At 42.3% G+C, this 27,560-nt stretch overlaps 1 protein-coding gene across 13 annotated transcripts in view; it reads left to right on the plus strand.

The window, feature by feature from the left end:
* PKHD1 (PKHD1 ciliary IPT domain containing fibrocystin/polyductin) overlaps nt 1-27,560 on the plus strand; it is a 270,672-nt gene that overhangs the window by 155,890 nt on the left and 87,222 nt on the right. For all 13 annotated transcript variants that reach the window (XR_008576501.1, XR_008576500.1, XM_054821415.1 and 10 more), the window contains 3 exons: nt 8,512-8,577; nt 10,234-10,353; nt 18,339-18,476. Coding sequence is in view for 11 of the 13 variants with exons in the window: in XM_054821415.1 (XP_054677390.1) it covers nt 8,512-8,577; nt 10,234-10,353; nt 18,339-18,476 (324 nt within the window). In the remaining 2 variants the exon portion in view is untranslated. The remainder of the gene's footprint in view (nt 1-8,511; nt 8,578-10,233; nt 10,354-18,338; nt 18,477-27,560) is intronic.

The following is a 27,560-nucleotide window of genomic DNA, read 5'->3' on the forward strand; positions in this document are numbered from 1 at the left end:
CATACCACAAGGTTTTTTTTCCATTCTCCTCCCCATTTCACTGGGGAGAAGCGGGAGCAAGTGATTACGTGGTGCTTTGTTACTGGCTGGGGTTAAATCACAACAGCCACGTAGATTATTGCGATCCAGCTCTTAGTTCCATGTCCTGGCCTTGTTTAGATATAGTACAGATATACATTGGCACACATAAATCCAGCTGTTAGGTCTAAGCCTCATCCAAGATCATGCAAGGTATCCACTGAAAGAAGTCAAAGGATGAGAAAAGGCTGAGGTACATAATGCCACCTTTGCCTCAGTCTTTAGCAGTAAGACCAGTTGTTCTCTGGGTACCCAGCCCCCCGAGCTGGAAGACAGGGACAGGGAACAGAATGAAGCCCCCATAATCCAAGGGGAAATGGTTAGCCACCTGCTACTCCACTTAGACACACACAAGTCTATGGGGCCAGATGGGATCCACCCAAGGGTACTGAGGGAGCTGGTGGAAGTGCTCACCAAGCCACTTTCTATCATTTATAATCAGTCCTGGCTAACCAGGGAGGTCTCAGGTGACTGGAAGTTAGCAAATGTGATGCCCATCTGCAAGAAGGGCCAGAAGGAGAATCTGGGGAACTACAAGTCTGTCAGTCTGACCTCAGTGCCAGGGAAGATTATGGAACAGATCATCTTGAGTGCCATCACACGGCATGTACGGGACAACCAGGTGATCAGGTCCAGTCAGCATGGATTCATGAAAGGGAGGTCCTGCTTGACTAACCTGATCTCCTTCTATGACAAGATGACCTGCTTAGTGGATGAGGGAAAGGCAGTGGATGTCATCTATGTAGACTTTAGTAAAGCCTTTGACACTGTTTCCCACAGCACTCTCCTGGAGAAACTGGCAGCTCATGGCTTGGTTGGGCACATTTTTCACTGGGTAAAAAACTGGCTGGATGGCCAGGCCCAAAGAATTGTGGTGAATGGAGTTACATCCAGCTGGCATCTGGTCACAAGTGGTGTTCCCCAGGGCTCAGTAATGGGGCCAGTTCTCTGTAATATCTTTATCAATGATCTGGATGAGGGGATCAAATGCACCTTCAGTAAGTTTGCAGGCAACAACAAGTTGGGTGGGAGTGTTGATCTGCTGGAGGGTAGGAAGGTTCAATGTGCTGAAGGGTAGGAGAAGGACCTGGGGGTGCTGGTTGACAGCTGGCTGAACATGAGCCAGCAGTGTGCCCAGGTAGCCAAGAAGGCCAACAGCATCCTGGCTTCTATCAGGAATAGTGTGGCCAGCAGGACCAGGGCAGTGATTGTCCCCCTGTACTTGGCACTGGTGAGGCTGCACCTCGAGTGCTGTGTTCAGTTTTGGGCCCCTCACTACAAGAAGGACATTGAGGTGCTGGAGCGTGTCCAGAGAAAGGCAACCAAGCTGGTGAAGGGTCTGGAGCACAGGTCTTATGAGGAGCAGCTGAGGGAACTGGGGTTGTTTAGCCTGGAGAAAAGGAGGCTGAGGGGAGACCTGATCGCTCTCTACAACTACCTGAAAGGAGGCTGTAGCCAGGTGGGTGTTGGTCTCTTCTCCCAAGTAACAAGCGATAGGACAAGAGGAAATGGCCTCAAGTTGTGCCAGGGGAGGTTTAGATTGGAGATTAGGGAAAATGTCTTCACCCAAAGGGTTGCCAAGCAGTGGAACAGGCTGCCCAGGGAAGTGGTGGAGTCACCATCCCTGGAGGTATTTAAAAGACATGTAGATGTGGTGCTTAGGGACATGGTTTAGTGGTGGACTTGGCAGTACTAGGTTAACAATTGGATTTGATGATCTTAAAGGCCTTTTCCAACCAAAACGATTCTATGATTCTATAAGAAATACGTTTTTATTATTTCAGTTTGCTAACAGTGTAAATTTGTTCTTTCGAATGTAAAAGTCAACCGTGTTTCAGTTTGCATATCCTGAATTGCACTTTCATAAATAGAGCAGCATAAGAAAGCTCAGAAGATGACACCTACATCTTGGCCTCGTAGTATTGTTGAAAAGAGAGGAGATAACAGTCTCGGAAAGACTGGAACAAAATGATCTGGCCGGCATATGTCACTCTTGCATCATAGGTACTTTCTTGTCCTTCTCTTGCCTTCCTTTCATCTTGATTTTTATTATATGAAGAGCTCGTTGTTTTTTCTCATTTTAATACAGAGAGAAACAATCATCCAGAGTACGTGAGGGGGAATTTATGAAAACCCCTAACATGTATAATTCATGCTGTGAACATTTTCAGCAAGGACTTTTATAGCAGTGAGATCAATAATTCAGTGTCAGGTACCTAATGCTGTTGGTAGGGTAAAAGTCTGAAACAAAGCGAGCGAATTCCTAGCCCTGGTTCGCCATTTAATTTCTCTCCTAATCTCCACTGTGTAGGCTGAGAGGGTGAGGATAATTAGCCATCAGAGCAGACTCATGGCATGTGGTGGACTTTCCATCACTCAGGGTCCTTAGATGATGCTTGGCCGTCTTTTCAGAGAAATATGCTCCAGCTCTACAAGAAGCTATTAGAAACCTCATGAGGCGAGGTTCATGCTCCGCAGGAGGTCAGAGAAGGCTGCCACAATAGTCCCTTCTGGCCTTAAAAACCCACTAGTCCACGCTCCGATCTGGAGAGGACAACGTTTGAAGGTCTGGCCTTCAGAACACGTTCCCACCTAACTCTGCAAGCTGGTTTTTTATTTTTTATTTACATTTAACTATATGAAATAATTAGCCAACTAATTAATCCCGTTTACAAGCTTTGTCGGATTCTTCAGCTGTCAGTCATGCTCGAGCCCGGGGCCGGCATTGAGTCTCAGCTCCCTCCATCTGACTTGGTCTCCATGGCTACGGGCTGCATCTGCTGACACCCCACTCTCTATTTACTGCTTAATTAAGAATTTCACGCTCAGCCCTTATCTGCTGCTAAGAACAAGAACACACTGTTAAGAAACTCCAAATTTAGGCTGCTGCACAAGGAAAGCCTTTCTTGTCATCCTGACTGCGTGGAGCCTCTTTAACTACCCTCTTGGCAACTGCGCTGCCACCCTTCAATCAAAAATCATTAAATGGGGCAGAGATAATGAGCATGTAGCATATCAAAAGGAGGATGTTTGCTTGGGCTAAGGAGGAAAAGCTGTAAGGGCCTATAAGCAGCCGCCACTTCAAAGGGAGAAGGGGCTGATAAAGAGTCATTTGTTCCTGTTTGACTTATGTAAAAGGTCTGGTATGTCGGAGTCCGTCTCGCAGACGCGGGTCCCCCCTCTCCGTGCTCGTGTGTCAGCAGTCAGGCAGCTGGGCGCAAACAGCATCAGCCCAAGCATATAATCACTTGACTCCGCGCTGACAATGGCCACTTGTAGGGGGTGGCGGAGGGAGGGCTGGGGGACAATGGGAAGACAATTATTGCAGCTGCTCGGGAGGGCCATAATTCTTCCTGCAGAAAGTAGCCGGCTCTCGCAGGGCGAAGGGGAGAGCTCGAGCGTATTAGTCATCCTCCGACTTTTGGAAGCACTTTGCCGTGCCAGTGGGGTTTCGACAGCTGCTGGTGTACCGCCTCTTTCCAATAATTGTACATTCTGGCAGGGGTCAACTTACTTTTGACCCTCTGCTTTTGTGCCCATCAGAAAGCCTTTTAGGGCAAACTGTGGGGAAGTGGCAGGGGTGCATTACATCCAAAATTAACGTCAGTAAATACGTATCAGATGCCAGCTCATTCACAAGCAGGCTCCTGAATTCACACAGCCTTTTGCTCAGGCCCACATCGGGGGGAAAGGGGGAAGAAGGGGAGGGAAGACCCCACGACTGAGAAGATATTGTTATTCAAACGAAGCAGGCAGCTGAATGAAGCCACCTTGGCCAGCAGTTTTCGTCAGGCTCAGGCTTTCTCCATGCGTGTCCCCCCTCCTCCATTTGAAATTGCCCAGTGTCATGCAAGCGTTTGTTTATCTTTGGGGGAGAAAAAAAGATCTGTCTAACACAGAAGGCAAGAAAATATACCGTATGGAGGGGATTAGAGGAGTTAAGTTGCCCTGATGCTTTGCATGCTTGCAGTTTTGTAAATTAGACCTTGGCATGGGACAATGCAGGGGATGCTGAATGCGGAGAAATAATTGTAATGGAGCATTTTTCTTCGATGTGTGCTACTCATGCAATGATCCTGTTAACAAAGGTACTCACTGCTACCTACATACATCAACCCTGTTGACTAACCCATGAGTCCCTTTCAAAATAATCTTTTCAGACCATTTTAAAGGAACCGGTACTGAAGGACAGATAACCTCATGTCCCTGCTGGATGCTGGGTCAGGGGGAGGTGAGGAAGCTTGGGGCATCCCGTGCCAGTCATTTCTACATCTTCAGCTTTGCTTTGACATTATTCATCTTCATAGCATCATCCTGATTTTCTCTGGGGCACCCCATGTCTTGAGAGAAGTGTTCCTCAAAGGTCACTGATGGGACCTGAAATTGGTGCATGAGCCTCTGAAACATTGATGGGTTCTGGCTTAGCGATGTTTCAGGAGAGCGGTCTTAACATGACGTGACCAGACTGAATCAAAAAAACTTATTGTAACAAGGGAGGTGGAAAGAAATGCCACACTGGGACATCTTGGATATTTTTAGGAGAAATACCCTGTGTAAATTACAATAATAACGTTATGAGCTTTTTAAGACTGTTACAAATATGAGCATATGGTGCCACAGCGTGGTACTGCTCCTTGGTTAAGGTCTCTGGGCAATACTGGAATTGGCTAAAAATCAGAGATGTTGTTTCCTTTTTGTTCACTTCTGAAGTGTTTAAACCATTTTCTTTTGGAATGAAACAAAGTGTTGGCTTGCTCTATCTCCAGATTTCTCTTGGCTTTTTTCTCAAATTTAAGTGCTTGACACAAACATTATTGAAAACATCACTGAAAGGATTATCAAACTTTTTATTTACCCCAAATACATTTTTCGGTAGACACATCTTTTATGGAGACAGGTCATCGTGCTGACTTTGCTCAAGCTACTCATGTGTGAGCTGTTAAGAGGGCCTGAGGCCCAACCTGACATTACTGCTGTGTCAGAAGCAGGTTTACAGTTTCCATAGTTCTCTAAAAAATAATTTGATTACACTTATTGTCTTTTCTAAATTCCTAAAGAATGATCTCACTTCCATTACACTCTGTGAGTTTCTGTAATTGCTTTGTACAGGAGAAAAAACAGACCTATAAGAATGTTTGTTTCTAATATTAAAATACAGAAAGTAAACAAACAAAGATATTTGCTGCAGCCTTATTGCTCAGGGGTAAAGGAGAATCCTAGGTGAAAGACCTAAAGAATGGAGTTAATTTGTTACAGAGGACTGGTTGTACAGGCATGAGTCTTTTCTTCCAGCTAGATAAAACTCACCCTTCTATCAGTTGTTTCAGACGGTCCGTTGACCAGATGTGGGCTGCTCAGTGGCCTCCGTGAAATGAGAAGTCAGTTCTTAGCAAAGAGATGCCCTTTGTAACAGACACAAAGAGAAAAATCAACCTTCTCCTGGCGGATGAGCTCCTGTCCTTCTGGCATGGCAGCAGAGAGAACAGAGAATGAAGCAGTTACAGAAATAAGATGAAGAAATGCCCTTATAATCCTGTCAGGGATGGTCTTTCGACCATACGATCTCTGCAGGAGGATTTTCATGCCTTCACCTCTGCCTCTGCAAATATTAATCTGCTGTAAGCAAGAATCTGTGTCCATTAGTCCAAATTTTTTTTTTTTTTTTTTACATCTCTTCTTCTCACTGCACTGTCCCCATGATACCATATTTCTGGGTACCTCCCGTATCAGATCCTTGTAGAGGATGATAAAATATCCTATTCCAGGTTCTCCAGTTTCTAGAGGTGTGTCTCACTGTGTTGTTGATTGTGCTGTCTAAAAGTTTTGATTTTCCTGTGATGTATGTTAGCCCAATTGATGTTAAATAGCATGGAGTTGCTTGTTATTTGTAAGTCAGGCTATTGGAGCCATTTATCCTAGTTTCAGCCCTTCCTAATGTCCACAGGCAAAATTCCCCATCACTGCAAAGCTGATAAAAGACTAAGTTGCTCCTCCTTCATGTTCACTCAAGGAGCCCTGAACCAGAAGAAAGTTACCGGGAGTATTGTCAAGAAGCCCTATATTTATGATTCACAGCCCAAACATCCGGGAAGAGCTGTAATAAGACAGAAAATTGATGAGCCTTATAAAGGTTTTATACAACTAAACCCTGGAGCCTTATAACTACATTTTGTGAAGAGTCACCTTAATTCAATGTTTACTAATGACGTCCTTCATCTGTATTGCCTATATCTCTTCCTGTCCTGTACAGAAACAATGATAACGTAGTCAGCAGCAAAGCAAAACAACCAGAAGGGCTATGTCACTGTAGTCTGGATTATTCCCAAGCTCTATATCTCTCCTGTTTTGATCAATTTTTAGGATTATTTGTGGGAAATGGCAACAAAATACTAGTGATTCACAACCGTTGGCACTTTACACCCCATTGACACATATAATTGTGCAAGTTGCAGGGCTGTGGAGAATCCAGGCCCCGTTTGCTGCACTCGTGTGAAGGGTATAAAAGGCTTGTAATGGTTTGAATTGTCATGCTTTGTGGCTGGATGATACTTCAAATATGAGAAACTTTTATCCTTGCCCTGACTCTGGACATGACTGTACTGAGTTAAGTTTTAACAGTTCCTTTCTTCACTGTGTAAGGGGATTGAACCCCTTTATGAAGTATATATAGCATATTGATCAAGTTTCATGTCCCCTCAGGATTTAATTAGAATAGCTTTTCTCTGAACAATACATCCTTAATTAGATGATTGCACTGTAGTGCCTGCAAAATTAAGCAAAAAAACCTCAAACACACCTGATAAAATATATCCTGATAAAATATATCCTGAAAAAAGGATCATGTCAGGGCTTGGTTCTCTCACTTTTCCTCAAACCAGTCTAACACCTTTGACTCCTGATTTGCCCTGCTATAAGTCAGAAGAGAAGGAAGGCCACCATAGCCATAAAAGTACCCATAGAAGAATATTGTCTAAAAGCCACATGAACTCTGCATCAGTGACTTTATATTAGCATCTTCATGTCATTCTTTCTCCTCAAAGGTTCACCTTGTGGCCACCCAAAGACATGATGCTGTTCAGTTTGAGCTCTATGTGATGATTTGGGGCAGATTGGCTTGACTGATATATGGATCAGATCACAGCTACCGGTGGGGGAGAAGGTGTCACTGAAGAACAGGACTGAGGCACCTGATTACTAATTAATCAGACATGAGAAAAACCTCATGGAATCAGTTTCTGTTTAATTATGGAAGCCTCATTTGGCATAGGAGCATATGCTGCTAACTCAATCGAGTGCTTTCAACTGACATCAAATAGTAATTATCAGAAAGAATCAAGTTTTTTGATTATTCATACTAATTTATTGAACACTTAAAATTAATGAACCTCAGTTATTTTAAATTTGCTCAGTTGCATTGGGAGAAAAGGAGGGAGGTAGGGAAGGACATTCTTCACAATTTAAAAGTACAGACTTGTTTAAAGATAAAATAAGTAAATTGCAATATGGCATGAAATCCCATCGGTGGGTTGATACACACATAGGAGAGTTCCTGGCATGTTCTGGAACTGAGGAAAGTTCTGACAATGGCTTCATTTATACAATTCTTCTACCCCCCCAAAAAATCTTCCAATGACATGTTAGGGTCAACATAAGGGGTTGGACAGTGGACAGGAGATTTATCTGTTTCTCAGAGTGTTTCTATTTTAACCTACAGTCGTTCCAGTCTGGTGACTGAAAGGAAGTGTCTTTATATGCCACTGGAGATGAAGAGGAGGTAGCCTTTTAGCTGGGTCTGAAGCGGTTTTAAAACTCCTGCTCCTCTTAGTTTGATTTGCATTATCCTGGCCCTTCTCCTGCTGACAATATACTGGCACAAAGGTTACAACTGTGATAATTGCTTCTGACCTCTTTTCACAGTAGAGAACACAGGGTCCCTGTCTTCAGTCTATAAAGTCTGACTAATTAAAGCATCTCTTTCAGATACCAGATTTGGGAGGGGAAAAAAAAATCAGAACCAAACTACAAAACAAAAGCTGTAATTCGCTGTTTGAGCCAGTTAATACGTTATACATTCAATGGTGTAGTATCACATGTGTTAGTGGAACTGCTGTGGATTTATAGTGGGATAAATGAGATTTGTGTTCCAACCTAGCATTTCTAATGTTGAATATTTTCTTTTAGCTGTTTCTAATGAGTTGTCTTGAGACCCTCTGTATCTGTAAATTAAAATGTGTTTGTTTAATCCTTTCTCAAAATGCAAAACCAACAAAAATGCTCAGAAAACATGTATAGTTGTTCTTAAAAAAAAAAATCTGTTTGTTAGAAATGTAAAATGTCAGAAAATCATGTGTAGAAATTGATTTACTATGTGGGGTTTTTTTTGTCTTAATTTGTAAGGCCTTGCTGTAACTCTGTAAAATTCTCTGTGTTCAGTCACAGGAGCTGACTTGATTCAGGTCACACTGAAAGAGAAGGAAAGAGTGGCTTTACCTAACCCGGGTATGTGACAGTCTGTGTCTGAAAGGCTTGGTCTGGAAGACACACCATTTCTTTTTTACTCCTTTTTCAGAAATAGATTGCTATTTTTCACTTCAATATTTTGTACATCTGTCAACACAACAGGGCTTCTTGGTGTTCATTTAAGCATTTCATTGAACCGTATCTACCATTGCTGATGATAAATGTGTGATTCCGCGGCATAAAAGACTATAAACTTTTGTTAAGAAATACCATAGCAGATCAGAAAGGTCACGGAGAATGTAAGACTACAGTGTATTTTAGTGCTCCATAGTGATCTTAGTGTAATAGTCTGACATTACCGCAAGTTACATGTCGAATCAGACAGAAAAATATACCAGAGACAAGGGAGACTTCCAAAGTTTGGTCTTAGTTGCGTAGCTGCCTTGCTGCCTGTTAACAACAATCATCATTTACGCAGCAATAGGGTTCACAGAGCTTTTTGCAGAGTAGTGGAAGGACAGACCCAGCCTTGAGGAACTCCACCTGAGTTTAATCTCTCTGTGTTTCCCTGTTCTGGCAATGGAGGGTTTTTCTACTCCACAATGTTACTGGGCACGATCTAGCCCCCCCACACTTAGGCATGAGCTTGCCCCTGTATTTTCAATACTAATGTAGCCCTCCTGAAGAGAAAAACAATGCCAGAATTTCCTTTACAGTGGTAGGAGAGGGGAAGGTTCTTGTAGAGGCCTCCAGAGGGAGGCCCTGCCTGCGTTAGTTTAGGGCTTGCTGAACTCGTGCACAGGATTTCCCCTGGAGCCTTTCCTTCCTTGCTCAATGGCAGAGCAAACTTAGGCAAGTCATATGTGAAGACTGGCTCATTACCCGTCTAAAACACAAGTGTAAGTTAAGTACCTGCATTTTGTGAACTTAATTTCTCCCAATATTTTCCTGATGCTAAAGCTCAGAAGTTTCCTTTTGGATTGAGCTGAAAAATAAATCTTTGGGGAATGAGCAGGGGTTGCAACGTCTCCATCAAGGTGGTTTTCCAAGGTGGGTCTTCGTTACCCCTTGCAATGGGAAGTCTCATGTTTTTCTGAGGGCTAACAAGCTTCTGAGAGTTGATCACTCATTTTTAAAAATCTTTCATACTTTGGAAAAGTATGGAAATTCCCATACCCTGGGAATTCAATCCGCTTTCTAGAGCACTGTGAGAGAAAAAATACATGAGAAGAGTTAGCACTTTCTGGTAGGATAAGTTACCATTTTGATCCAAGCACAGGTGACTGTCTTTTATTTTCATTTGTTCATCTTAATTTTGTGTTCAAAGTGCGCAGAGCCTTGGACTGAATAAAGATAATGAAGGAGTTGCTTGTGAAGCATATTCACAAGGTGTATCATAAGCTAAGTATGACAAACCTCAAGATTTGTTTTCCTTTTGATGAGTCCCAAAGAATTTAAATCTGATTTTTCAGTATTTCCCTGCCCTTTAACTTTGAAAACATGGTCCTGGGAGAGAACTTTTTTCCCATCAGCCAGATTCCTTTAAGCATGGAAGATAACAAAGAACAGTCAGTGTTGCTTCATCAGTGACAAAAAGGATGATGTTAATGCCACAGATGCTTGACTATCAAATAAATGGTAATTCTCCCAGCTACTTAAAATGATAATTCTGCCTTTGTATGTCCTGTTTTGTAGTTCCTTCTGATGTTGTCTTGAAATGGTCACACCCAGAGACATGGAATGATGTGGAAAAAGGCTGGGGTGGATCCAACCACAGCATCCCAGGCCCTGGGGAAGACGTCATCATCTTACCTAGTAAGGAAGGAAGGAAAGGTGTTTAATTTCTGTAGGGGTGCTGGGATCTGTTTACATTAGGGTACGTGTTTGTGTTGCAATGTGTGCTCCTTGGCACTAGTGTCTATTCTAGTGTGTGCAGGACACCACATTTCCTCATCACATTGAAATCTCTGCTACAGTACAAAAGTGTGATGTTTGGAACAGAATATTCGTTAACGTGCTTACTCAAGCTAAATTATATGCATGAACATTATTTCTGGAGCAGAAAATTTGCAAGACCCAAAATCACAGCTCACAGAGACCTTGATCTCTTGACCCACCTCTCTGTGTTTTTTGCAGGGAGCATATTTTGAATTTCCACAATGATACCACCTTCTGTTTTATTTTCCTGTTGCAATTCCTTCTGTCAATGATAATCTCTCAATCCATTTGCCATGGATGCCTCTTAGATGTTTTAACCTATGCCTGTATTTCAACCTCAGACTTGAGTATTTGAAATAATGCTTTTCTTCACTTTTTTTGGGAGAACTTACATTAAACTTAAGAGTAGATAATTTCTATTTTCATATGTGTGAGCACATATGTTGAGGTATCTTATCCTGTTCCTTGTCAGTACAGTTAGTAGAGGAGGCATTAAACAGTGAAGCATTTCCCATGTGCTTTGCACTCTTTTGGATCCCCTTGCCGTGGTTGGATTTTGCATCCATGTTTTGTCCTTCATAGCTCTCCAAGAACATGTCCAGAGATGACACCAGATCATTTGTTTCAACTTCTTGTGTATCACATTATATCCAGTTCACCAATATCAGCCCATGATTGTGAAAAGACCAGATCATTTCAGTATTCAAAAACATGTATCAGTTGCAGATATGAAGAGTCACAAAGATGACACGGGTAGCTAAGGCCTACACGCTCACAGTGAGTTAATGATGTAGAGTGTGATCACGTGGTCACAGGAGGTAAATCGCAATTTACACAAAAGCAGAAAGTAATAAATAAATAAATAAAAAGGTTTGGCTAAGGATGTGGAGTTATGTTGTTTAGATTAGAGTGGCAGCTGAATGCTGAGGCTGCAATGGTCCTTTGGTGCATTGCAAACTCACCTGTGAATAAAACTCCTCTGTGCTTCCTGCAAAGGTGAATGTAATCCTCTTGATAAAATAACCCATTTTAGCTGCCACATGAGGTATTGACCACAGCCTTTGTCACATACCACAAGGCCCTTCATGACTAAAGCTGTGCCCGGAGCATTGCACGTTGCTGCCCACAGCCCAGCCCAACTGATCTAGTTCTAGGACTGGAAACAATACCGCTGCATCAGCATGCTGGTATACCAGAACTAATTAGCTCTCCTGAGAGGCAAAGCTCATTAGCTCAGGCCTGGTGCTGTGCAGCGTGACCACACAGCCTTTGGGGTCAGATCTAACGTCTCCTGAATTTAGAACAGTGCTAGTTTGGTCAGCTTAACTGGGGAATGTCTGTACTGTGCTGCAGGGTGGTGTAGGGATTCTCTCTAGCGTACTGGTGCCTACTGGTTGGGAGGCAGCAGGGTAAGGATTGGACTGCTAGCTATAATCTGTGTTTTCCCATGGGCAGGAATGTTCTCTGCCTGTGAGGAATTGATGGGCCAGGACAATAAAGGTTGGTCAAACCCAGAATGCCAAAGTGGTGCCGGAGCAGGATGAGACGTTGGGAGTTGCCCGTTCGGAATCACTGTGTTCAGCTGCTTAGAGTGGGGTGCTCCAAAGCATACAATAAGCTTGTCTCCGCTTTTCGGAGGAGCTATGTTGAATGGAAAAACCACAACAAAATGCTTAATGGATGAAAAGGAAAGAGGAAAGTGATATGTGAAAATACGCTACCTGCTAGGATGGGTGGAGAGCCATACTCTGTGACTGTCTTCTTCCTATCAGCGATAAAAATCTCTTAGCTCCTATCACTAGAGTACATATGTGTGTTTAGCTGGTGAGCAGAAACTATTCTCCTCTCCAGTGCCTTTCTGGAATTATCCTTCATTTTTAGCCCAAGAACATGAACACAAGAACATAAACTGTATATCACCCAATCTGTTTTGAGAGAGAACTGCTCTATTGCATGCCTGCCTTTTCTGATTATACTCCCTCTACTTACTTTTACTCTCCCTTGTCATTCTTGCTGGCTTGGAGGTGTTGAAACCCTTATTGGCAGTGGGAGTCAACAGAGTGCAGGGTCTTAAAATGGAGTCATAGTCATCATTGTTGTAATAAAGGCACTGGATGTGTTGCTCAAAAGAAGGCACCTAAAATGTAGTTAGGCAAGATGAATTTTCAGTCCATTTGTCATACCTGGCTTTGCTGCCACAAGTGTGTATATGAGTTTCCAGTTGCAAGAAAGTCAACCCCTTGTTTGGGTCCAAAATCTAAAATGAAATTGATAACTTTAAAATTTATGTTTAATCGTGGCATTTTATGGATGTTTCCCTTCCCATTTCCACCGGCTTGTGCATATCCTGCTAAACTCAGAATAGCTACAAAAAAATGAGAATTTGTTCTCATGAGAGCAAACATTCCGCACACGACCTTAATGTCTGTGCTGCTGTACACACCAAAGCAAGTTTTTGAGGTTGACTCCTGACAAAATGCAGCTGTGACTCACTCTTCACTGTCTTTTAGTTATTTACAATTCTGAGAGTCATCCATGATGATTTTAAGGTTGAAAGCCAAGCCATGACCCTACTTCTGATATGCTCTGTATTTCTGATTAAGTCCTTTCAAGCCCAAAGAACAAAGAACCAGACAGTTTGTTTATAAAAACAAGTAGTAGGTGTTTAGTGCTCATTTCTAGCGTGAAGTGTGAGGAAGACTTTGGTCCAGGCCTGACACTGTGTTGAAATCTCTGAACGAATGTGGATTCCCGGAGTTCACTGAACAGCTAGGACACTGCCTAAACTTAGCTAATGAAGGCTACAATTTGCTTGTTTTACAAATTGCATCACTAGGGCTGCCTCCTGGGCTGGATTCAGGAAAGTTTAAAGAGCTAGAAAGCATCTCTACTAGCAAAGTATTAGTATTAACCCCCAGCTTTTTCTGTTGCTGCATGGTGTCTGCTTGACACTTAGAGGGTGTTTTTTGGAGGGCTTGGAAATTGGGGTTGTGTACTAAGTTATTCCATCTTTTGCCCTGTTTTGCAAGCATCGGTGAGACTTCAGGAGTTCATAGACTTCTTTGTACAAAGACAAATTTCACTTGCAACAGAGGCGGGTCCCTCATGTTAAAGTTACTTTTAGTGTTGATGTATTACAAGTCCCCTTAGTGTCTGGCTCCCTGTCGGATAGAAGTCTCTTCCAGCCCCAGCTGGAAATCTTTAGCTCAGGCTAAAACAACTTGTGCTTTTATCTCTGGAGGTTCATCCTCCAGAGCCGCAGCCATCCCACCAGGATCTCTCAAATGCATTAGGCTTCAGCAGTCACACCACCTTGAAAAACAAGCTGGATGAGGTTAGTCATGCCATTCTGGCAGCCAGCAGTGGCATTAGCTTCTCAAGCCCTTGGATTTTCAGGGCTTTGGTTTATGGTTTTCAGTGTGACACACTCCTGACGCAGCGCACTCTGGGCGGATGGAGAACGTGTTATAATTCCAGGCAATGGAATGCTGTTTTGAAGGGTATTGATATGATATCATGTAGCCTCTGGCAATTTCTCTCTTCTTTTTTTTTTTCTCCTCTTTTTTTTTTTTCTTTTTTTCCAGTGATGGAATTCACTCTGTTATTCATTTTCTGATTTTGATTTTCTTTGAACTTTTTCTGTTTGAAGAGATGAATGCTGGAGTACTGTATCTCATATAATAGCTCTTCTGTTGTGCCTGATTTCCATTCAATGGCATGCTATGGTGTTTTATATAGCAATGTGATTGATCAAAGGCATTTTGTGTCATTGCTGGAGTCATTAGCGACTTCTCAGTATTGTACATCTGAACATTAAGACTCTGGCATACCTGTGAGCTTTTGTCTGAAGAAAGTGTGTGTATAATGAAATGTAGCCCTGTTTTCAGGGTTTGCTGAAAGTGGTTGCTTGCTATTATATGAATGTCTTCATGGGAGAAAAACAACTCCAGTTTGTCTTTCTCTGAAGGTAAATCCCTTGAGCTCAGTGACCTAAAGTTTATGATTTTAACCCCTTAGTCATCATCTCCCGCTACTACATAAAGGAGTGTATTCTGTAAGGACCATATAAGGAAGTGTCCTTTGAATCTGTTTGGTTTTCTCAAGTGTGAAAGGACTTTTTTTCTTCCTCAAAGGAATGTTCTGTTGTTTCTACAGAGCTACATTTCACCCTCAGAGGACTTCACACTCCAAGCATCACACTCCAGAGTGTTGTTCTTTTAAACTGAGGAAAGGTTTGCAGAGATATCTCTGAATGGAGGGATTTCTCACTCCTATGTTTCAAGGCTTACATGCGTGATGCTACAGTTACAGAGCAGTCAGCATTTCCTTTATAAAACCTTTTTTAGAAAGATGTGCAACTCAGCAAAAATATCTGTTCTAGACTGAAACTTGACATATAAATGGTATGCCTAGGAGCACTTCTTCTTTTCCTTGTAAAAATGTTTCAGTCTGTGTTTGATGAATATACTTATGGCCTTTGTCAACTGCAGCTTTTTTGCCACATTCTTGAGCTGTGATTTCACAAACTAGATTCCCCTTCTGTCTGAGATATCATTTTAACAACATCTTTCCCCTTATTCTCTTCTCTCTGTTTCATATCCTGACATAGTGTGCCTTCACTTCTCAGCTCTGCAGGGCATAGGACTATACCTGTCCTGTAACGAGATTATAGACAGGAGTTTCTTCATGCCTGTAAAAACGTAACAAGTGCTAACAGTATGAGATTTAGGGAAAAAAAAAAATATTAGACTTGCTCTGTAGATACTTATTACATCTGAATAATGTGAAAATTTTGTATGCTTGAAAGATGCTTAAGCCGAAGGATGCAGGGAATTTCTTTTGAGATGAGATGTTCAGAGTAATGATGGGTTGCTGCAGTACTTGGCATACTCCTTGACAGCAGAGGTCCTGGGCTTTGAGGGTGTCTCTTGCTGATATCCACAGAGAAAGAAGAAAAAAATGGGAAAGGAAGAGGTGGGATGACTGAGTTACAGGGATAGAGGAGGAACATTTATATAGAAAACACAAACAAATCTGCAGGTAGACCCAGGACCCTGGACCACACAGAAATTTCCTCTTCCTTGAAGTTGTGAAACTTCAGGGCTGCAAAATCAAAGACTCAAAAACTAAGAAATGCTATTATTAAAGACAGCCTACTCATATTTTTTTCAGTCTGCTTCTTTGTTTAGGTTTTGATTATGTTTCCTGCAAACAGGGCTTGGAAAAATTCTTAAACCTTTGTGCTAAATGGCTTGAGTCAGCCCCTAATTGTTTTAGGGAAAGGGCTTTCACTGTGCTACCTACTGCATGGTCCTTTGTGTCTTCATCCAAAGCAGTTGCTAATGGTTATAGACAGAAGCAAAACTGTGAAGTAGCTGATCTGCTTCCTGGGACCCTGCATGACTCTTCCTATGTTCCACACCAAAACCATTTCAAGTGGCCCGTTCTCACTGCTGTCAAAATCCGTTGGAAAATACGGGTGTTCCTTAATCTGTCCTGTTTTGTATATCTGTGCCTCGCAATAAATGCGTATGAGAACGATGAAAGTCACAGCAAATCTCTGGGTAGGATTTGGCAGTTGCCATTCTATGGAAGATTCTTATTTTCTGCCAACAATTTTATAAAAATCACAATTAGATCATGTCATTGCACCTTTTGTTAAGGAAACACCTTGCTTTTCCTTCTTCCAGGGGCATCTACTGACTCAGAGATGCACCACACCAGGAAACTCTTACTCTTGTGAACAAGGAAAGGAGCTGGAAACCACAATTTAAGGACCTGAGCTGGTTTCTAGTGCAATCAACTGAAAAGTTCCCAGTCACATCAAAGAGCATTAGATGGGCCCTGAGGGTGGAATTCACCTCTGTGCAGTGGGCTACCTCTAAACGATGTACCATATACATCTATCCTCATGTCCTATTTGGAAAGCTTAAGTGGTATTTAAAACTTTCATAGGCAGTAGACTTGCAGCTTGAGGAGGCAGTGGTGATGTTGTCATTGTGCTCAAACGATAACAGTCCCCACTCTGTTCTGTAACATAAAAATATGCTCCTTGTTTTGTCCTTAAGGATCTGAGGGAATGGTGCTTCCCCTGGTCACTGTTAACTGAATTATTAATAGAGAAGGAGTAGTCCTGTGAATAAATAATTGGTGAATCATAGAATCATTTAGTTGGAAAAGGCCTTTAAGATAATCAAATCCAATTGTTAACCTAGTACTGCCAAGTCCACCACTAAACCATGTCCCTAAGCACCACATCTACACGTCTTTTAAATACCTCCAGGGATGGTGACTCCACCACTTCCCTGGGCAGCCTGTTCCAGGGCTTGACAACCCTTTGGGTGAAGACATTTTCCCTAATCTCCAATCTAAACCTCCCCTGGCACAACTTGAGGCCCTTTCCTCTTGTCCTATTGCTTGTTACCTGGGAGAAGAGACCAACATCCACCTGGCTACAACCTCCTTTCAGGTAGTTGTAGAGAGCGATCAGGTCTCCCCTCAGCCTCCTTTTCTCCAGGCTAAACAACCCCAGTTCCATAAGCCACTCCTCATCAGACTTGTGCTCTAGACCCTTCACCAGCTTGGTTGCCCTTCTCTGGACACGCTCCAGCACCTCAATGTCCTTCTTGTAGTGAGGGGCCCAAAACTGAACACAGCACTCGAGGTGCGGCCTCACCAGTGCCAAGTACAGGGGGACGATCACTGCCCTGGTCCTGCTGGCCACACTATTCCTGATAGAAGCCAGGATGCTGTTGGCCTTCTTGGCCACCTGGGCACACTGCCGGCTCATGTTCAGCCAGCTGTCAACCAACACCCCCAGGTCCTTTTCCACCAGGCAGCTTTCCAGCCAATCTTCCCCAAGCCTGTAGCATTGCCTGGGGCTGTTGTGACCCAAGTGCAGGACCTGGCACTTGGCCTTGTTGAACCTCATAGAGTGGCCTTGGCCCATTGATCCAGCCTGTCCAGATCCCTCTGTAGAGCCTTCCTACCCTCCAGCAGATCAACACTCCCACCCAACTTGTTGTTGCCTGCAAACTTACTGAGGGTGCCCTCGATCCCCTCGTCCAGATCATTGATAAAGATATTAAAGAGAACTGGCCCCATTACTGAGCCCTGGGGAACACCACTTGTGATGTCTGGCTTCCTGCAGATTGTGCTGATGTAAGCAAAACTTTCCTCTTGGTTGGAGGGGAAGAGGTGGGCTTTTACGCACAAAATCTGAGGGAGCAATGCCAAACTGCAGAGAGGGAAAAGCAGGGGCAAGGTGTCACTGGAGGTGAGTTGTGGGTGTGTGGCTTCAGCTTCTCACCCTGATCACTGCTGTTAACAAGGTGGGGACTTGCAGGCTCTCTGTGTCGTGAAGCACCTGTTTGACACCATTGGATATTTTCACTTCCATCAATCTTGTTCTCTTCAATGTCATGAGGGGAAAATTCTGTGTGAACACAGTTTAACCTAGTCTTGTTTCATTGCATTGGGTGATCAAGATTTACTTTCATAAAAAAAGCCAGATTCACCTAGGGAGACTAACATATCTCTAACTTGCTGCCCTTCACACACATTCTTAAAGATTCAAGCAATATTTGATGAGGATTAAGCATGCAACAATATAATTGTAAATATGATGTTGTTATTCATTTTTCAGATTACAGCCACACCATGGAGCCTCAGCTGTAGATGAGGCTCTGGTTGTGGATGCTGCACAAACACAAAAGCCCTGCTCCAGCAGTTCTAAGCAAAAACAACCTGAATAAAGCAAAATTCAAGCAAAGCTACCATTCTTCTCCTCCACGCCACAACTTTTGGCAAGCAGTGTTGGTAGGCTGCTATCATTCTAAACAACTCTCTGTTTTTTTTCTCAGACCGGACCATCTTGGTGGATACTGCTCTTCCTCCTCTGAGAGGTCTCTACATCCTGGGAACACTTGAGTTCCCCAGCAACTCCAGCAATGTTCTGAGTGCAGCCTGTATCGTGGTGGTAGGGGGTGCGCTGAAAGTGGGTAAGTGTGCAGCCTGTCTTCTGGATGCCTGGGGTTTATTTCTGCTCTTGATAGACAGAGAAAGTGGGAAGAAAGACTGTGTAGAGTTACTATAAACACGCTAGCCATTGTAATGCCACATAGCTATCTGGGTATCTGCAACGTGGACACGCAGAATCCATGTTAAGCACAATGATTATCCACTGGAGGTAATTACCTGTTCATTTAATAGCAACATATTACAAATACTGCTATCCTCCCCCAGTGGAGGCAGAACTCCTGATGTCATTGTGGCTGAGATTTTATCTGGTATGTGTAAAAATCCTCCCTACTTCATGTGGGGTTGCTTTATGAGACGGTAATTCCTCAGGGCAGGATCTACTTTAGTGTTCAGGCAGTGCCCGGTGTCTGTGGGCATTAGTAAGACACTTTCTAAGTGACACAGAAGTATTTAAAGCCAACATAAACAGAGTCATGGAGAATCCCCAGAGTGTGTGGAAATCCCGCTGTGGCATGAAACTGGCACAGCTGGATTCAGCACGTTTATTCCTCTCATCCCTCTGTACAGATGAGCACCAGGACTTCAGGAAGGCACCACCTTGCCCCTACTTCTGGTGGTTTCAGAGTCCCCAATGTCACTGGGGCTGTTCCACATTATTTGCAATGGACAGGATCAGTGTTTTTCCATACAGAAGTAATTACTAACATAATTCCCTTTAAATATCAAGGTTCCTAAAGCCAGGCATTGTATTTACTTACAGGAATCCTTAGGATGCTGGGATCACATTGTTGATCACTGCTTGACCTTTCTCAAGATTGGTTTCATGAACTTTAAAAAGAGAATTTGTTTGTGTAATCACCTCCTGAGGAAGTCCGCTCCAACATTTGTTTGTTGTTAATCTCAGGGGACTGTTTAGTTAATACAGTACTGGTCAAAAGAGTTATTTCGCTGCCTTGTGTTTTTCTTTAGAAAAAGGGGTTTGAAAGCCTAATCTGGAAGGTTAATATATATAAATACTTAAAAGAGTCTCAGTCATTTCTTACTTACACTCTTTTGTAGTTTAAATGTGGTTTCATATTGGTTTTAAGAAAAAGCATGTGTACATTGCTAAAAACACTTATTAAAAAACATTGAGGCACTTCTTTGCTGCACAAACTCCCCTCCAGCACATCTGTGAGTAGTAATGACATTAAAAGCCAAACAGGTATTTGCAGCTGTTGAATCGTAGTCCAGCATCTTCTGGAGAGGCATCCTTGCTCTTGTTTCAGCTGTGAGATGATAGGTGGGTAGAAACTCTGCAAGTTTCCCACATCTTATGCTGGCTTCTGTGCTTGCTTGTAAAACTGGGAGTGCAAGCTTTTTTCCCCCTTCCTCTTTCTCTTCCCATGTGTTCGAGGCCTAAAGGTAACTTCTTGGAGCCCATCTGTCCAATCTGACTGCTCCATGCCTGAAGGAAGGTTTTGAAGCCCATCTGTCCAATTATACCACACCCTAAAGAAACCCTGACACAAAATAGATAATGAGACAGTTTAGTAAACAGATTTAATAGATGTGGACATCAGCATTCAGCTTTGCCTGAGCAGGATCTGAGGTTGACATCATGTAAGGCAAATCCCCAGGTCCTCCCTGTTGTGTAACTTCTCATAGTTTCAGCATAGCAATCTTTGGTCATATGCCGTTGCTCCTAATTCAGTGGTCTGGGCAAAGACTTTCTGGTAGAGCCTGAGTATTTTGTTCACTTAAACTGTTAGAGAACAAACAAATCTTGGACTTCGGTGCCCTTCAGAGCACTTGACATTTTATCTGCAGGGAAAAAACAAAAAGTCAGATGGTTAAAACAAGACTAAAAGTACATAGGAACTGATTGATGATGAGAAATATGTAACAAAAGAAAAAAATTAGTGTAAAATTGGGGTTTATGAAGTATCAACTAGAACTTAATTAATTTTATTAAAATAATAATTTGCAGGGAAATTGGGATGAGAAAATACAGTAGGAGTTGGGGGATCAGAATTCTTGGGTCATCTTTGTTCCTGGAGGGTTTGTCATCACTTTCCTCTTCAACGTATGATCACAATCCAGTGTAAATTATGATCAACAGAATCACTGGGAGATGTGAGATGATTAAAACTCTGTAAAGGGCTTCAAGAACTCTGTCAGAGCCTTCAGACAACATAGAAGTAAAATGTGTGTATCTATCCCCACAATAATTTCTCCGAGTGTTCCAACCCCTTCAGTGTTATTGGACCCAGGAAGACTTTCTGATTACTTCTCTAGTAGTCCTAGCTCCTAAGGAGCTTTTCTCTTTCACTGAAACTTTCAAAGTCTCTTCTTTGATGGTGATATTTGCAATAGCATTTTAGAAACACCATTAATTTCTGCTTCCCTGTGTTGCTGTGCTGTAAAACAAATTAGATATTTTTCCAGTTTATAGAAAAGAATTTGAGGTTATTAATTGATTTGCTAAATCACTTAATCACTGAGAAAATTAAGTGATTTGCTAAATATCATTAGGACACCTGTGTCAGAATAAGAAAGGAAATGTTGAGCTCAACATCTCAGATATGGGGTTGGTTTTTTTTTTGCTCTCTGCTGGGATGGTTCCATTAGTTTTAACTCATAAGTCAGCATTACAGACTGATGATATGCACAGAAAGTGCCCTGTTCCACTGCTGAACAAAGCCTCAGCTTCTGGTAAGGCTGCAGAAAATGATGAAGTTAGTTTTGCACAAATTGATCCATTGGACTCATCCTGAACTCCACTGTACTCAGCTGTTCTTTGCTGGCAGGCTATTTTTGCTTTTTATAGTAGAACTCACTAAGTAATTAACCAGATAGGATTTCTCTTTTTAGTCTCAATTGGTCACATTCTTTTTTTGCCTATCTCATGATGGCTGCTTGTCAGTCGTGTCACTCATTTGAGGCAAGAAGCCTAAGGTCATCATTAGCTCATGGCTTGATTGTCTGGAGATGAAACCCCAGACATTTCAGATGTCTCTTATCTTGCTTGTGGTAAGAGAGCTCTAATACGTTCACCCTCCTCCTTTTCAGTACTAGTAAGAACCCCCATATTGACTTCCCAAAGGGTAAATCACTGTACTTCATGAAATGGACATATGTCAGTGATGACTAATGCTCAGTCTTACATTGACAATTAGGGCACAAGTGATATTCACCAATTGACTATCTTTTCCAACTTCTCCAGTACCTCTGTTGTGTGGGTCTCATCTTCTTTGGTTGTGAGCTGAGTCCCACCTTGCAGTCACATAGCATCCCTGCACAGCTATGCAACTTGTATGAAGATGGAATACTGTGGATGTATCGAGAGCAATTTTTCATCCCTGATCATAGAAAAAGTGGTTTGAAAAGTTCATCGCACCATGTGCATCTCCTTCATCTCTCAGCCTCTGCCTCTTTGGTCTTTACCCTTTCCAAGCCACTTGGTTTCTTGTAACTGATTGTATCATCTAGGGAAGGGACTTAGTTCATATGCTTAAGACACCCAAATTTAGGCATAACCTGTGGACATCAGCCTGTGAGCTGGCTGTTTCAGTAGAGATTTAGTCAATACAGTCAGTGGAGCCACTCCAGTCAGCCGAACTGGCCAATGCTGGCCAAATTATTCTGTGCTATATTGTCTGATCTTAGTTAGCTCAGGCAGCCGGAGAACACGGAAACATCTGCATTAAGAAACCTAAATGTAGGTGTATGAATGTGCCTAGAAACATGGCTCAGTTGCCTAACTATAAGGATTTTGTATCAGTTTGGGCACCCTCAGGTGTCCCACCTGGCCTCCAGCTTCTGCTTAAAAAGCCATAGTTCTGTCATTGATCCCTGTTTTGTGTCTGCCAACCTCACGCAGTGGATTTGGAGGACTCTCAGGTGGCATTAGACATCTATATTTAGGCAGCTGAATCCCATCCTATGTGTCTCACTTCTTATTCCTTGGGCATTCATCTCTCGCTTCTGGCTGCTGGTTCCTACTCCACAGCTGTCTGTCTCTCATCTCTTCTGATTATTTGGCAGCACCACGTGTAAGAGGCAACTCCTGGCTGTGCATTGATCATGAGTAAAAACTCTTCAGACTTTCTGGTGGCAATATACCACTGTTTTCAAAATAGCTGGGTAGGTAGAGTCCAAGAAGTTTTGAATTCAGGAAACACAGAGCTGATACTGGAGATGGTCATAGCATGATACTTAGCAAAGTCTAGTTGCCAATGGAAGGGAGGGGGTATTATCTCAGAGATTTCCTTGCTCTTATATGCAACATCTGTTGCAGAGTGTTATGTTGTTAAAGAAAGGAAAGGCTAGAAGGGAGGTAACACCCACTATTCTAGGAAAGAATCGAATGGGGTTTGCTATGGAAGAAGAAAAAACACAACAAAAAACTGTCAGGAAGAACATCTGGAATAAAACTGAAATATGAAAACAATGGAAAATGCTTTTGAAACTCAACAGCAAACCAGATCCAGGCTGCAGTCCAGAACAAGTGAAAATCTGGGTAGAAAAAACACACCTCTCTCTCTGTTCTCTCTCTCTTTTTTTTTTTTTTTTTTTCCTATTTTTGCATAGTAGGGTTTTATCTCCAGAGGTTAGACCTGATGAAGGATTATGAATCAGCTGAACCATCGCACTAACAGATCTGTGTTGCAATCCAGGCAGCTGGACCTCACAGTTCTTCAAGAAAGTATGTAAGCAGCAGTGCTTTTATTAGCAGCAACAGCTGTTTCTTACACATAGGGTTATCATATATGGGTTTTTTTTCTCCACTGTGTTGTGCATGCATTGTGTTGCCAGCACTCCCTTGGAGGAACATCAGCCTTAGGTACCCCTTGTAGAAGGTCACACACCTGTAGTAAGACCATTTGAAGTGACATCTATCATTGGACAGACAGTCACGGCACAAACTGACTGTGCAGTGCCTGCACAGAAAGCCCAGCTCGTAGGAAGTTGCACGGTTGCTGCCTACGTACCAACAGATTGACCTGCACTGAAGAAATACCTGAGATATCCCGAGTGGAGAAACCGCTGTTCACGAGCACCGCTCAGGCTGACAGATATGTGTCAAATCTGGACAGATGAGCAAACCCTTCAAATTCCAGATAAACTCTACAGTTGGAAGCAGATGTGTTTGAGGAAGCCCCACCTATTTTCTGTGTATGCTGTCTTTAGTCCCTTCTCACCTTTTCTGCACGTCACGAGACACTTCTGACAGCTTCTGGTTCCAATTGCCTCTTTTCTGGTTCTCTGCCAGCAGTGCCTTATTATCTCACCTTATGATCAGCCAGATTGCTCATCAAATCAGTAAGCCTTCCAGTAGTAGCAAGAGTATGAAGTGGGATCCATTCTCATGTGAAGGATGAATATCTCAACAGTTTGATGTGATCTTATGTAAGACTTGTTCACCACAATAAAGGGGGACAAGCAACCTGACATTTTCATATCCAAAGTCCAAAGACAAGCAGTAAAGCCCAGATCCTTCACATATGTGTTGCAGTAATTATGATTCCAGTGTTTATGGCAAGTTTGGTAGTTTTAACAAAACTACTTAGAGCTGTGTTTTCATATGCCAGTTACTTCATAACGTGATGAAACTCATCCAGCCCCACTGACTTGTGTGCGTTAACTACTTTGGATTTCCCTATGAGTAAACTGAGGTAGCTGCCCTTTCTATTTCTTCATTTTCATGACCCATTCTTTAGGGCTGTCTTTAGACTAAGCCAAAGTGCATCTCTCAGACCTTACTCAGCTTTTCTTTTTCTTTTCCTTTGGTCTCCATCCATTCACAGAGACAGTGCTACCTTTTCAAGACCTGTCATCTTATATTTTGAACATTCTTCACTTTCTTTCCTAATTCTTCACCTCCAAATTATTGTTGACTTTGTTGGCCTGTCTCTTTAACTTTTTTTTGCCCATTTGTGTCAGCTTATCTGATTATTTTCAGTATCTTCACACTACTTTGGGTCATCGATAAAATGTTGCATAACACAGGGCTTGCAAGACCAGACCTGTTTGAGTCAATGCCCCCATTCTAATCAGTCAGCCTATAAATAATGTGTGCCATGCTCGTGTTGTACCAGTGCAGTTTGTTAATCAGAAAGTTTTGTGCTACTAAGTCAAGTGCCTTGGAAAAGCCAATTATACTATATCAAAGCTATTATCTTTATCAACTAAACCTGTAATCTCATTAGAAGATGATAACAAGGAAGTTTCACAGGACCTTTTTTCTATAAAGCCAGGTTGATTGGCATTAATTATATCATCCACCTTTAATGATTTATTAATTGTGTTCAGGGTTGGACATTCCATTTTTATTTATTTTTCCCCTAGAATCAGTGTCAAGTTGACAGGCCTGTAATTACCTGGGGCTCTTACTTTTATCTTTGTTTGAAATATTGGCACAATATTAGCTTTCTTCAAGTGCTCTGAGACATCGTGCGTGATCCCAAACTTATTGAAAAGTCCGCCTTAATAGTCCAAATTATTTCTGGGCCCACTCTTCCATAGCATTTACATTCAAGTTCATAGAATCATAGAATCATAGCCTGGTTTGGGTTGGAAGGGACCTCAAAGATCAGCTAGTTCCAACCCCCTGCCATGGGCAGGGACACCCTCCACTAGACCACGTTGCCCAAAGCCCCATCCAACCTGGCCTTGAACACTTCCAGGGATGGGGCATCCACAACCTCTCTGGGCAACCTGTGCCAGGGCCTCACCACCCTCACAGGGAAGAATTTCTTCCTAACATCTAATCTAAATCGACCCTCTTGTAGTTTGAACCCATTACCCCTTGTCCTGTCACTACACTCCCTAATAAACAGTCCCTCACCATCTTTCCTGTAGGCCCCTTCAGATACTGCTAAGCTGCAATTAGATCTCCCCGGAGCCTTCTCTTCTCCAGGCTGAACAACCCCAACTCTCTCAGCCTGTCCTCACAGGAGAGGTGCTCCAGCCCTCTGATCAGCTTCATGGCCTCCTCTGGACTCTCTCCAACAGCTCGATGTCTCTCCTGTACTGGGGCTCCCAGAGCTGGTTGCAGTACTCCAGGTGGGGTCTCACAAGAGCAGAGTAGAGGGGCAGGATCACCTCCCTCGACCTGCTGGTCACACCTCTCTTGATGTAGCCCAGGACACGGTTGGCTTTCTGGGCTGCAAGCATACACTGCCAGCTCATGGTGAGCTTCTCATCAATCAACACCCCCAAGTCCTTCTCCTCAGGGCTGCTCTCAATCCATTCCTCGCCCAGCCTGCGGTTGTGCTTGGGATTGCACTGACCCACGTGCAGGACCTTGCACTTGGCCTTGTTGAACTTCATGCGGTTTGCACAGGCCCACCTCTCCAGCCTGTCAAGGTCAAGTTACTGAAACCCATTGATTTAACACCATGGAACTATTAATGGAAATAAGCAAATATTAAGATTATTTTTGTTCTAAATACATAAAACAAGTCTAATTTTTCTACTCATCTCCTGTGTTCTTTGTGTCATATACCATTTACAGTTTCCAGCCACTGAAGCATTTCTGTGAACATTATCTTTCCAATTTTGATTTCTTTTTTAAGGATTTAATATGATGATGAGCTATTATGAATAATTTTATTATAACTTCCTTCTTTCTCACTCATTATGGGTTTTTTTTGTGTGTTTGCTTTTTCTTTAACAATGGTAACATTCCCTAACTTATTGTCATGCTGTTTAGGATTAAAAATAATAAAAAAAAATTAGCTAAATGTAGATGTAATTCATTTTAAGGAGTAATTATTTCCAGTTCAAGCCTTTAGAATTCACATTTCCAAGCATTTGTCTGTGACTGCTGAGCCTGGAACCCTACTTAAAAATTATTTTAAAATTGAGCTGAGAGTTGGATATATCACACAGCTATTTCTAACTGACTGAACTAGAAGAAATAGTAAATCCTTTGTAACCAGCAGTAAAATAATACCACCAATAATAACACCAACTGTAATTCATAATGATAATTAATGATAATTCTCCACTTTAAGGGAACATCATCATGATTAGGAAATGGTAATCGTGAATAAAGTTGTAACATCAATATAAAATCCTCCAAACTTTTTTGTTGAGGCTTTCTTTGGTCTTCAGTGTAGCTAATAACTTCATCCCAGGGGATAAGGTTGACCTAAGGATTGGGAAAGGTATGTTCAGGCTGAGTATTTTAAATCACAACTTGCTGTGTGGGTGAAGCAGGAAAACAATCACTCTGCGTACAAAAATAGACACATACCTGTACATAACTCTTCTGCTGCTCTAGGTGGATATTTGTTTAACCTAGTGCATCGGTGATGAAAGCACTTATCACTAGTTTTGATTTCTGAAAGTAGTATTTGGTTACAGCCCAATTCCTGGTTTTCTTCTGTTCAAACCATAGTTATTGGAGTTTAAACAAGAAAGTCAAAGATGGTTTGGATGGATGATGGACGTGGTAAAAGTGAATTCCGTCCATGTTGCCAGAGAAGATACGAGCTCACTGGCATGAGATATGATTGGGAGCATGCAGGTCTTGCACTGTCTTTTACCCATTTGAAAGCTGTACAGAGAATTTAAATATCCACAGACATCAGTCAGACACTGGTGGGGAACAGTGAATTTATTTATTGATTTCACTTAATTAAAAAAGGCTCTTAAAGAGGAAAGCTTCTTTAGGATACCAAATCGGCTCTCTTTTCCAAACTAGTAATTTTTAAATATTAAAAGAACATGACAGGCCAGCTAATTTTGTACAGATATGTATATATTTTTTAGTTCTACATCTGCTGCAGTTTTCTGTTGCATAATTGATTTAATCTCTAATTTTAAAGGAACGCTGAACTCTTTTACTGGACTCCGCATACATTTCTCCAGGGCAAAAACTGTCCTACTTTTTCCTCCTTGGTATCTGTTTAGTGCTGGGCCATTTTCTTCTGAAACTGTAAACTACCCTCGGTGAAATAAATGAAGTCACAGTTGGAATACGGTTTACTGTACAGACTTATCACCACAAGATAAGAGCAACATCGCACACACCAAAACTTCTTGGGCATTTTCTTTTCCCCTCAATCTTTCCATTGGTCTGAAAGACCATTTTACCCACCCTGGCTGCAGAACTC

This window comes from Grus americana, chromosome 3 (assembly GCF_028858705.1).
Source record: "Grus americana isolate bGruAme1 chromosome 3, bGruAme1.mat, whole genome shotgun sequence".
In the NCBI taxonomy this organism is placed as follows: Eukaryota; Metazoa; Chordata; class Aves; order Gruiformes; family Gruidae; genus Grus; species Grus americana.